We start from the raw sequence: 13,293 nt of genomic DNA, 5'->3' as shown, positions 1-13,293 counted from the left end.
AAATAATATTCAAGATCGACTAGAAGAGAAATGAGGCGAAACTCACTCACAATTAATGCTGGAAACAATATTCAAGAAGAAATATCAAATCCTAATGAAGAATATCGTGAAAATAAAGAAAGAATTGATGATCGTTACGTTCCACAGAATGAAACTTTTGATGATGGGAAAATGGTAGAAATCAATAGAACGGACAACGTCAGGGACTAAATGACCAAGATGGCGAAGGAAATCGAGAGGAAGGAAGAAGAATTTTACATGAAAGAGAAACTCAAAGAAATCAACAGACAATTGAAGAAGAAATTGAAAGACATTATGCTGAACAAGCACGTTTAATTTGCGAACGTAAAAGATTGAGAACGGAAATGGAAGAACAAGAGCTTCAGTAGACAATTCGCCAGAACAATCATGACAATCGAGAAAGAAGGCGTACACAAAACCGGAATAACGGTAATCTCAATGAAGAGTATGATAGAGTACAGAGAATCGCTGAAAGACAGCGAATGAAATTGATAAGAAATGAACAAAATCATGGGGGGGGGGGGGAAATGAAAGGCATCATCATATGCAAATTCAAGATAGAGATGAGGAAGAGAATCGCAGAAGAAGACGAGATGAGGATAAGGAAGAAGAATACAAAATTTCACGAGAGAAGAAAGACATGAACGCAGAAGAAGAGAGGCGAAATTAAAATGACCAATGGATCAAAATTCAGGTGTAAATAAACAAATATTGAAAGAATTAGAAGAAATGAGAGGAATGCTAAATAATAGAGGATAAGTAGGCAGAAGACAATTGGATGAAGCAATAGAAGAAGCTGCGAAAACTCCATTTACAAGGGAAGTACAATTAGGAGGAATACCACCGAAATGCAATTTTCCCGCATTAACCAGCATTTTTGATGGAACAACTTGTGCAATTCAACACATTAAAGCCTACGTGAGGTGCGTGGTGCAATGGGAAAATCATGATGCCGTATTGTGCAAATATTTCGCATCCATCTTAACAGGAGAGGCGTTAAAATGGTTTGAAGGTCTATCAAAGAATACAATAACATCCTTCAATCATTTGCATACTACATTCTTAGGGGCATATATAAGTAATAATTCTTCGCGACCTGGTATAGAAGATGTGTTTGGATTAAAACAGAGGATTGGAGAAAGCTTGAAGCACCTTACTAAAAGATGGAGAACTATGTGTAGCGAAATGGCTGGCCGTGTAGATGAGAGATATCTTATATTATCATTTATCAATGCTATGTTTTCAACAAACCTGTTGTATGTCCAAATTTTCAGAGTCAAGAATACGATCACAATGACTGAATTGCGAGAACTTCAAGAAGAATACATTTCTCTAGAGGAAAGGCAAAATGAAATGGAATCATATACAGTTGCGAACACAGCTCACAAACAGCGAATGCAAGCTTATTACCCAAGCTAATAAACACAGTAGCGAATACTTCGCAAGTACAACAAGGGAAGGTGACGGGTAACAATCAACAGAAACTGGTGGCTATGGGAGCCGAGATCAAGAGGAGTATGAAAGAGAAAGAAATTTCTACAATCGTGGCGGAAATAAAAAAATTCAAAGACTCGATCAACCACAAGAAACTTATGGAGGTCAAAGACAAAACTATAATAGAGGACAAGGAGGTCACAAGGTAGTATGGGAAAAAATCAAGATGCCACCTCTAAACGCAAGTATGGAGAAAATATGGGAAGCTATAATTTTGATGGAGAATATACCAACACCATGGAATATGGGAACGGAACCACCTCCAAACCACAGAAGCCACGAGTTTTGTTCTTATCATCATTTTCATGGACATACAACAAATGATTGCAGAAATGTAAAAAGAATTATTTTGAGAATCATAGATCAAGGAAAATTAAACCACTTTTTGGTAGGGCATCCACAATCTCAACCATTGCCACCACCACCAGAGCATCACAAAGCAAACGCCATGAAAAAGAAGGAAACATTCTTCATAGAAGTTGGTGCAAAAGCAAAGAATCTATTATGTCACTCTATCGTACATTCATATAAGACAATCGAAGATTTTCATGAAAATGTTTTGAGTAGAGTGTTCGCAAGAGATAATGATGGAAGAGAAATTATGAATATTGCGAACATCTCGCCACTGGAGGAATGGCAGAAACAGATCATTTCTTTTACCGCAGAAGAAATTCCCGAAGGAGAAGAGGTGCATGATAATCCATTGGTGGTAAAATTATAAATTAATCCAAAACCGAAAGAAGATGAGGATGATGAAGCTGGAGATTCATGGGCAATTAATAGAATTCTAATCGATACTGGAAGCTCTGTGAACATCTTATTTTATCATACTTATAAAACTATGGGAGGAAGAGATGATGATCTTATACCATCAACATATAATATATATGGTTTTAATGGTACTGCTAACAAGCCTAAAGTGGAGGTTACTATGTGAATTCCATTGAAGGGAATATCTTCCGAAATCTTATTTTGTGTCGTTGATATAGAATCACCCTACAATGCGTTAATTTGTCGACCTTGGATACATGGGATTCTAGGTGTAGCTTCAACTTTCCACCAGTGCATCAAATTCCCTCGCCCCAGTGGTGTAGGAATCATAAAGGGAGATTGGGTTGAAGGAAAGAGGTGTTACGAAACTGAGATAGAATCTTGCGAAGGAAGAGCAAACAAGAAGAAAAATTGGCGACACAAAATCAAAGATACACAGAGAAGTGAGAGGTTGATGGTGGATGCAATCGAAAGAAAAGGAGAAAAGATGTTGTGAAACTAATGCTAGCTCAGAATAAAAATGATGAACATACTGCTACCAAGGAAGCAATAGCAGAAAATAATAAAGAAGCATAGGATGGCAAAGGTAATAAAAACAAGAAATGTATGAATGATTAAGTTGTTGCGACACTCTCGCAATAAGTAAAATTCTCAAAAATACATTTGATTGAATGAGAAAATTGAGATTGCGAAATCCAAATACAATATGATGATGTGCGAGAATCTCGCAGAGATAATGAATTTTACAGAAAATAATCAGAGAAAAATGACAAAAGAGAAAGAGGCGAACCTTTATGGCGTACACCCTAGTTCGTGAATACAATTTCACAAGAGGAAAATGTAAGACCTAAAGTACATCATATAAGGGGGTACCTGTTGCATGGCTCAGGGAAAGGCTACACCGCCACCGGAGCCTGAGTCATGGAGATTTAGAGTCAATAAACCCCATCCGCGAGAGGCACCTTGGATTCTTAGCTTAAGCATATGACTTAGGTTGGGCGACTAAGTTAATAAGGACTCTCCCAAGGAGTGCAGATCTGATCAAGGCGCAGAGGTACACGGTTGAGTCAAGAGTGCCAGGGACGTTTGAAGCGTACTTTTCCATTTTTGACAAGTCTTGGCTTATACTGCACTCGACCTGAAGAAAACCCCACTTAGGGTGCAGTCCCGTAACCATAAGCCCTATAGGTAAAAGGGATAAGAGGCTGCGAAAAAAACTGGTTATTGTTAAGACAGGATGGGAGGAGCTAACCTTTTATGGTAGAAGTACGCCTCCTTGAAGGGGCAACCAGGGGGGAGATAAGGGAGGCACCCTCCATTAGGGAGTTGATAAGTTTCTTAAGACGCAAATGTCATGAGGCTTTTTATTCGCAAGGGTATTAAGGATTGTCATACTTGTGCAACAATCCTGAAGAGACAATAATACAAAAGAAAAAGATAAGACGCGATCAATGGGTTTTCGCATGAAAGTGCGAAGACGTCTTGCGATTTCGTCGTAAGACGACAATGTCATGGGGCTTTATTTTCGCAAGAATATTTAGACCTGTCATATTGTCGCAACATTCCTGAAGAGGCCATAATACAATAGAAAAAGTTAAGGCAAGATCAATGGGTTTTTGCATGAAAGTGCAAGGACGTCCTGCGATTTTGTCGCAATGACAAGAGGTGGCATAATAAGACCTTTAATTAAGAAGGAAATATAAGACCACACAGGAATGATATTTTGGAAAGAATCAAAATTCACTTCGCATAAGATTGCGAAATTATACATAAATAACTGCGAAATTGAGGCACAAAATAAGAAAAATCTGCAAAATCTCTCATTTTGATACAAATAACAGAGGCAGGTATGGGAATGAATGAAATTAGAAAATGTTATTTGTCTCCATATGATAGATTTACACAAAAATTCAAAAATTAATGATTATATTGATTAACTGTATTGCAAGGAAGAATTGTTTTAATGAATGCGGGTCAAAATGAAATAAACTCATATATTAAGGAATATGGAGAACCAAAAGAATTCACAAATATACAGAAAGAAGGAATAAATGTACAAGTATTACAGAAGATCAAAGAAAGAAACAAAGACTACTTCTTAGTTGATCCTTCATCATCTTCATCAGACTTGTTCCCTTCTTCGTCTGCGTCAGAACTTTCACCTCCATCAGAATCTTCATCACCATCAGATTCTTCATCATCAGCTTCGCTATCAGAAATAATCAGACTGGGAATATTCTTTGGGATCTCCTCCAAGAGACAAGGATAATCAGAATGAGGAATACTATGGTCATCACAAACTATTTGGATAGTTTGATTGCGAAAATGCATAGCATCATTCTTAAAGTTCGCAACAGTGATCTTGATTTGATTCTTTAATGTAGAATACTTGTCGTTGCGAGAAGAAAGATTCTTTGCGAGTTCCTCTTTTTCAGCTTCAAGTTCCTCAATCTTTTCGCGATATCTACTTTCAGAATCTGCGAGCAAAAGGCAATCAATTAATAACTTGATGAAAATACATAAGAAATAAAAATATTAGTAAAGAAGAACAGTTAATAACCTTCTCTGTCAGAAATCATATCTCTAATCAAGGCTGCATGCTCAACTTGGAGACTAACATTTACACCTAAATCTTTTCTGGCATCGTCTAATATTTTCGCAGCCCAAGCAAATTCATCCTCATTACTTATAAGAAGACGAGAACGAAGAAGAATTAATTAGCTTGCTGAAGACTAGAGATTTTGTTCTTATACGAAGAAGAATCAATTTCTAGTTGTTTGTTCTTCTCGCGAATACATTTGACTTCAGCTTCCAGTTCCTCAGTCTTTGTACGAAATTGAAGATTCTTCTTTTCCAGAATTTCGCGTCTCCTCTCCAGATCTGAGGTAACAGCAAAAGAAGCTTTTCCAGCCTGCGAGAAAATATAAAAAGTATTAAAATAAAAAAAGATTTTGAGTTACAATAATGAAGAAATAACAGGACGAAAGCATACCAGGCTATTGAGAGAATGCAAAAAATCGGGAGTCACTGATCTAGAAACTCCACGAAGAGAACTATCACCATCCAGTAAAGGGACATCGCAAATTGTAGCGAGAGATTTGCAGGTATTAGCGAATTGGCTATCTCCCATTCCTTGCAAAGAATCAGAAAAGAGGCCAGAGAGCTTAGCCATAGAAGATTCAGGTGGAGAATCTTCACTTGCGGAAAGGTCATCATTATCCTCATCATCCTTGTCACTCTCAGAATTTTCATGAGAAGGAATAGTTGAAGGAGAAGAAGAACGGATTTTTCTCTTCTTTGAAAGAGGAGAAGTTGGTTTTTCCCTGCGAAGAGCACCTTTGCCTTTATCACCAGTCTTCGCAACATTGGCAGGCTCTTCTATTTCAGCAATAATCTTCACACAAAAATAGAAGTAAGAAATAGAGGCAACCGTATATTGTTTAAAATCATAAAAGAATATTTCTTACCTCATCTGTGTATGAGTGAAGAGTTAATAAGGTACTAGCCTTACCAGTCCTGTGATAGTTATCTTTCAGTTTCTGGATATGTAGAATTTCGCAAGAGTTAGCGAATAAAAGAATAAAAATAAATAAAGAGATGGACATGAGGGAACCTGGAAGAAACATACCTCTTTCTCCTTCTCGGGCCAAGAGAATACCCAAGGTTGATAAGTAGCGAGATTCTCAGGAAGAACATTTTACCCAGCAATGTAAGGTCCTTTCAGCATCAAGGGAAAAACACACCATTTATCATCTTTGGATTGACGAGGAGTTGTGTTCTTACCAGAATGCCGATCAATGTCTTGCATGAGTATTTTATCTTCATCAATGTTATCTTTCCTTTTCAAACGAATACCCCAGCGAGTATTCTCTTTCTTCATGAAGATCAATTCATAATTTTCAAAGAAACTCACCACTGTGTATTTCTCCGCAATTATCTCCAAGTCTGCGAATTTAGGATCCCTAAGTTCTTTGGAGTACATAGATCCTTTACCAGCACCACGGTTAGCGAACTCTAGCATCAGACGGATGCAATCCCCACTCAACTGGAAGATAGCTCGCGAAAATCCCGAGTGAGCGAGAATTTCATAGAACAGAGGAATATATGGGTCGTAAAGAGGAATGGGGAGACCTGCGAGAATTTGACCTAGCGAAATTATGATTGATTGATCATCACAATATTGATCAGAGAAAAGTTTGATAGAAAGAATTGACTTGGCACTTTCACCAGAAATGGTAGAAAGTGTGAAACATTTCTCAGCAAGATCTTGTTGGACGTATTTTAAATTTTTCTCATGTTTGTGGCCCCTTGGATGCATATCTGAATATAGAGTATGGGAATGAATATGAATGAATTAAAGAAGAAAGAATTACAGTAGCAGAACTTACGGAAGAACAAAAGAGTTGCAGAGATGAGAAAGTAAAAAGAGAAGAGAAAGTAAAAAGAAAATGGAAAGAAGAACAAGAAGAATATATAAAGGAGATTTTCTTACTCGAAGAAATAAACACTATTAATGCGAAAATACCGCGGTTGAAAAGCAGCGGTTACAGAAGACGTGTCAAGAAATAAATGCAAGAAAGGATACAGTGGTAAATGCAGAACAAGAAGAGATGGACAGTTGCGGCAGTTCTCACACCATTCTCTACTTCGCAGAGAAGATATGAGAAGAGGCAAGATGTAGGATCAGAATCTCGCAACAATAATGCCTCAGCGAAATTATCAACAACACAACACAATAGCGTCACAGAACAATTTCAGAAATGACATAATAAACGACTTCAGCTAAAATCATGAGAAAAATGTGATGGTCCTGCGAAAATTAGAAAGTTTGCGAGATTAACATTTATAAGGTTGCGAGAATGTCGCAAGCCATATCCGAAAATAAAGGACAGGTTAGCTGTCATCCACTATGTACTTCCCTATAAATAGTCGTTCAGTTGTAAAGGAAAGGGAGAGATCTTTTTCGGAGTGAGAAGCAAGTAAATAGGAGAGAGAAAATCGAGAGCAGTGGTTATTCTTGATTCTTTTATCTTTTCTTGTAAGATTGTTTAAAGATTGATCAATAAAATTAAGATTCTTAATATAAAATGAGTTGAATACTAATGAAATCTTGTGAGGGGTGTAGTGTAGGATTTCCTGCAACTACAATTCTTCAAACCTTCAAGAGGTCTTAGGAAAGGTGACCCCCTTTCACCTTATTTGTTTTTATTCTGCATGGAATCTCTCTCAAGGACTCTTCTGCATGCTGAAGAAATGGGCATCATCAATGGAATAAAAATCTGCAAAGCTGCTCCTCCTATCAGTCATCTACTCTTTGCTGATCACTGTATGATATTCTGCAAAGCTAATCCAACATAAGCTCACAATATTATGCAACTCCTTTAGATCTTTGGCAGTACTTATGAGAAACTAATCAATTTCCACAAGTCTGGAGTTTTCTTCAGCAAAAATACTAATCCTGAACTCATTCCTCAAATCAGTAATAATATGGGAGTTCAAGTTCTTCAACTAGATGATAAATACTTGGGTTCATCTATATTTACCCATAGAAGAAAAATCAACTCCTTCAAACCTGGAGTTGACAAATTGAAGCTAAGACTCACTGGATGGAAACACCCCCCCTAAATCCTGCAGGCAGAAAGGTAATCATCAAGTCTGTCACCTCATCTGCTTGTATCTACCAAATGAACTGTTTTAAGGTTCCAAAGAAAACTTGCAAGGATATCAACAACCTACAAAGAGATTTCTTCTAGGAAAAAATATAGAAAACCCCTCTGGGTATTATCCTAAGGTCTGGACAGCAGTTTTCAAGCCAAAAGATCAAGGAGGCCTAGGATTTATGAATACAAAACTATTTCACAGCTCTATGATCACCAAGATAGGTTGGAGACTTGAGCAAGATAAAGACTCTCTATGGTGCAAGCTTATGGATGCTAGATACCTTCTAGGCAGAAATGTTCTTAGTATGGATACAAAATCAAAAGATGGAGATTCTTGGATATGGAAAGGAATACTAGAAGGAATAAGCAACATTCAGCAACACTGCTACTGGAAAATTGGTAATGGAAGAAGAATTCAGATCTGGGAAGACATTTAGATACCAAACACCAATACTAGACTTCAAAAACCTCAACACTTCCCACATCACATCAACAAGCTAGATTTATTAATTCTACCAGATGGAAACTGGGATGAAACTCAAGTATCAAATCTATTTAGTATTGAGGAAGCATCTATGATTATCATTCTAAAGACTCATCCAAATGAAGAGGATACAATTGGTTGGAATTTCAATGACACATGAGTTTTTTCTGTCAAGGAGTTGTACAAGGAAAAAACTGACTATCTCTACAGAAATGATCCTCCAACTAGCAATTGGGATGCACTCTGGAACATGGATGTAGCTCCAGTTATAAAATCTTCATCTGGAAATGTGCTCATGGTATTCTCCCCACAAATGCAAAAACAACCAGCATACTTCACTACATTAATCCAATATGCACTGTCTGCAATAGTGGGAAGAAGAAACCATGTCCCACATGTTCCTTAATTGCACCACTGCTACTCTAGTATGGCAGGAAATTCTTGGCAATTCTCACACTCTATTTGATAACAACACTATCTTTATAGATTGGCTGAATTCCTAGTTCCAACTGGGAAATATTGATTGCAGCAATTATGCCACTACTTGTTGGTATATCTTGAAAGCCACATACGACTTTATATTTAAACAAACTCAGCTTAATGTGGGAGCTATTGTTCTCAGAATTAAGCAACATCTGTGCACCCACAACATAATACATGATATTCCTGATCACATTCTTAACAACTTCCCTCTATTACCAGAGGAAGCTGCTATTGAACTACAAGCTGGCAATTCTAGGAATGTTGAAACAAGATTTCGAAAACATATATGTATATGCAGAATATATGACTCTCAAAACTCTATTTATCACACTGCACTAACTATGATAGATTTTGCAGGAAACACCATTGGCTCTAAAGGATATACAGGATACTATGGAGAAAGGGGCATCACAGGAGGAGCAGATCTAGCTTTACAGTGGGCCAAAGAGATGCAGCAAACTAACATAGCCATATCAGCTGAATCAATGAACATCTTAGATAGATTCAAGTTCCTCTACAATGAAGCTGCTCAAGGAAGATTTCACCTATCTTACTATGAAAGAAGCAACACCAAAGAAGACAAGAATGGAAAGATGGATATCAATCCCATATCTTTTGTTTTACTGAACCTTAGGATTATTAACCGTTCTCAAAACATGGAAACTTTCGATTTAGCTATTTTATGTAAGAACAAAATTAGCAGGCTCAGTGGTGCCTCCATTGCCAACAAAACTCTGTGTACTTCACTTAGTGCCTTTCTAGGCCTTAGTTTTTCCTATATAAAAAAAAGTATCCCATCCGAAGACAAATCAACTAACAACATTACTTGAACAATAAAGCAACTAGACTTTATCCAATCTAACAACAACAACAACAACACTATTCCTTCATCTTCCTTCAACACTGATCCAGAAACTCCACCCCCCAGAAATTAATTCCTTATCAGTCGAGGAAGAAATTCAGAATTCAATATCAATGGCGACTGGGGTTGCAGTAATAGAGAGGTAAACAATATGGAAATCTCATTCCACATTAGCAATGGTACAGATTTTATATGGAGGTTATCATATCATATCGAGTGTTGCTCTTAATGATGGTATCAATGAAATCGTATTCTGTGTTTATCGTGATCTTATTTCTCTTTCATTACTCGCACCTGTTGCTTGCTTTCGTGATAAAAGGATTCGTCTTCCTATCAATTTCAGTCTCCTCGTATCTTTCTTCTTCCTTGGATTAACTGGGTATGTAAATCAGTCAAAACCCCCTTTCTTCAAATTTGTCAAATTTCATGAATTGATTGTGATTTCAGCAAAACCCATTATTCAATTTTGTTAATTTCATGACCAGGGTATTTGGGAACCAGCTGTTGTTCTTAATGGGGCTTGGATATACAAATCCAACATATGTTGTTGTTGTTCAGCCTGCAATCCCTGTGTTTACTTTTGTTTTAGCAGCTTTCATGGGGTACTCTCAAATTTCATCCTCCATTTGTTCATTTCAACTTTTTTCCTCTTTTCCTTGCATTTGGGTGACTGGGGAGATTGAATTTTTGCAGCACCGAAAAAGTGAATTTGATGAAAATTGGAGGTCAACTCAAGGTTGGGGGCACAATAGTATGTGTTTCTGGAGATATACTAATGGTTTTGTTCAAGAGATCATCTATATTTGGAGAGGATGTCACTGAATTGTTGCACGGAGCAGCGGCGACGAATGATTTAATTGTCGGGGCACAACCAGAACCTGCTGGAGGGTTGATTTCGGGTTTGTTGGGTATTGGTCTTACCAAGTTTCACATTGGGATGCTCTGCTTGATTGGGAACTGCTTTTGTATGGATGTTTATCTATCCTTCCAGGTATTTAGATGTTTCACAATGGGATGTTCTGCTTGATTGTGGTAATGGTTTGCTTAGATGAACTAGTAGCATTATAAATGAAAGAAACATGTAAAAATTTTCCTCCACCAGCTAGTGACCATTTAGAGGATAGACCAATTTATAGCAGTTTCTGTTGATATTAGTTCAGCGGTTTAGAATACACTTCTTGGAAAAGTAAATGCACCACACTCGTATTTTAGACAATGAACTGAATTCCATCTTTCTAAGTACTTCACAAATGATTTTGGTGTGAACTTAGATAGTTCATGTACACTATCGGTCACACCTTTATGTGGATTAATATAAACCTTGCAAGGCGTTTCTTTAACAGGATTATGCCGGTACCTCTATCCATCTGATGACAGTTATTGGCTAGTTGATAACTTACTAAGTAAAATCTATGTTGAAGATATTCAGAGTTACTATTCGGTACTTCTAACTTGAGCACAAAAATAAATTTAAATTGTATATACTGATTTGTGTATGGCATACATATTCAGGCTCCGCTGCTACTGAAGTATCCGGCCAGTCTTTCAGTGACTGCATACTCATACTTTTTTGGTGCAATGTTTATGGTTATTGCTGGAATATCTGCCACCGATGGAAATACTGTCTGGGTTAGTTGCAGTTTTCTATGCTGTAAGTATTTCTAATCAGGATTTACTATTTTAGTTATATCATGTACTGAAATTATGGCTAAGTTAAGTGTTCCAGTTTACCCCTGGTTATGACCTTAAGAAGCATGATTAAGTGCCTTAAAATGTACATCGTGCTTTGTTTGCAATATTAAGTTTTGAAGCAAAAACAAGTTTGTCTTATCTATTTGGTTATCGAATATTATGGCTGTAACTATCATTATTCCCAAGTTGATGTATTGATGACTATGACTAGGGCGAGCTTCTGTAAGTATGCTATAGAAACGAGTACTTAATCTGAAGCTAATTTTTGCAGGGTGTTTTTGGACTAAAATTTGAAACATTATGTAAACCACGCTCAATGAAAAATGAACTGAAGATTACAGTTTTTTTTATTGTTTTTCATTCTTCTTCTTTTGTTTCTACTAGGAAATTGTTGCATCTGCTATTAATTATGGAGCCACGACATGGTCCAATAAGATTTTGGGACCAGCACTGGTGGCTCTCTATATGCCACTTCAACCTTTTGCATCTGCTTTTTTGTCAAAGATTTTCCTCGGAGATGCCATTTATCTTGGAAGGTCCTACTCAAACTTATGTTTTATTTGAAATACAACCACAGTTGTAGGCGTATATAGGCTTAACCCATGAGAACCTGAGGCTGAAGCTAGCTTGTCCGATTTCCGTGTGCAGCATCATAGGTGGATCTCTCATCATTGCAGGGCTTTATACAGTAACTTGGGCATCTTACAGAGAGAGACAAGAAGCAATTGCGATGATCAGTCATATCGATCAGGACGTGGAACCTCTTCTCCACGGAGATTTACCACTGAACAAGGGTTCATAACTGTAAAGACATGCGTTTCGGGGCCCTCTTCCAGATCACCAGAAGCCTTGGACTGAGAAACAATAAGCAGTGATAGATTCTTCTGGTTGTTTGCTTTCATCTGTCATGTTTTGCACGCCTGACAGCTATTGTATATTGGCTTTTGATCTATACCACAGAAGGTGCCCCAGTTTGTTTTGCATTCTTCTTCTCGTCGTGTGTCAGCTGAAGACCGAGCTGAAGATAAAATTGCTTAATGCCAACCAAAGCGTACGTCAGCAGTTCTAGGTTGTTAAAATTGAAGGGCTTTCTGAGTGAAGAAGGTTAAAAGAAGCCTTGAGTATCCCCCACGCTTATTCTTCTGATTGTACCTATTTGTACCTATATTCACAGAAAATGAGATGCTAGTAATTTAAAATTCATTACAGGACAATGGCTTCCGATGTGTTTTGCCGATCATTCTTGTAGCTCATACAAGTTGTAAACAACAGATAAAACTTCTTATATAATCAATGTGTATAACGTATTCGTGTACTTAAATATGCTTCTCTGAATGAGCCTAGCTGACCAATTTAATGCTCAAGCTAGAACTACGCATGATGTCTGTAATCTAAATTTAGCCATGAACTGGGTTTCAACTGGGTTCAAATTCATTAAACCCCGCAAGACCAGCTGCAGATAGCTATGAAAGCTTGTTGTCAGGTGTTATACGAAGCCTAGTTTTGCAAGCTGAATGCCACACCCGTGTTCAACTGGGATTGCTAGAAATTATTATATGAACCATTTAAGGATGAATACAAAATGGGAAATTAGATGAATCAACGGCTCTTATTTTTTATTGAGAGGAAAAATCATTATACAATTTAGGAATCACTACAAGAAAATCTAGCTATTGATACACCGTATATTGCCACACCTTCAATATAGGTGTTGCAAAAGCAAATTTCTAGTCACGGTACTTTTCAGTTGCAGCTAAAAGCTATAATTTACTTCTGCAAAATGAAACTTTTACCACACAATTGTAGCAACAATATGAAAAGAGTGT

General features: G+C 37.3%; 1 protein-coding gene across 1 annotated transcript; it reads left to right on the top strand.

The window, feature by feature from the left end:
* The first annotated feature begins 8,680 nt into the window (after positions 1–8,680).
* Positions 8,681–11,537, top strand: LOC113274849 (WAT1-related protein At5g45370-like). The gene is made up of 8 exons (XM_026524257.1): positions 8,681–8,728; positions 9,027–9,159; positions 9,271–9,651; positions 9,926–10,154; positions 10,261–10,377; positions 10,469–10,766; positions 11,288–11,404; positions 11,502–11,537. Exons 1-8 carry the CDS (start codon positions 8,681–8,683, stop codon positions 11,535–11,537), a joined length of 1,359 nt encoding a protein of 452 aa, XP_026380042.1.
* Positions 11,538–13,293: the final 1,756 nt, after the last annotated feature.

The sequence above is a fragment of the Papaver somniferum genome, chromosome 1, assembly GCF_003573695.1.
Source record: "Papaver somniferum cultivar HN1 chromosome 1, ASM357369v1, whole genome shotgun sequence".
Classification (NCBI taxonomy): domain Eukaryota; kingdom Viridiplantae; phylum Streptophyta; class Magnoliopsida; order Ranunculales; family Papaveraceae; genus Papaver; species Papaver somniferum.
The sequence above is the reverse complement of the archived record's forward strand: the minus strand, read 5'-3'. Positions and strand labels throughout refer to the sequence as shown.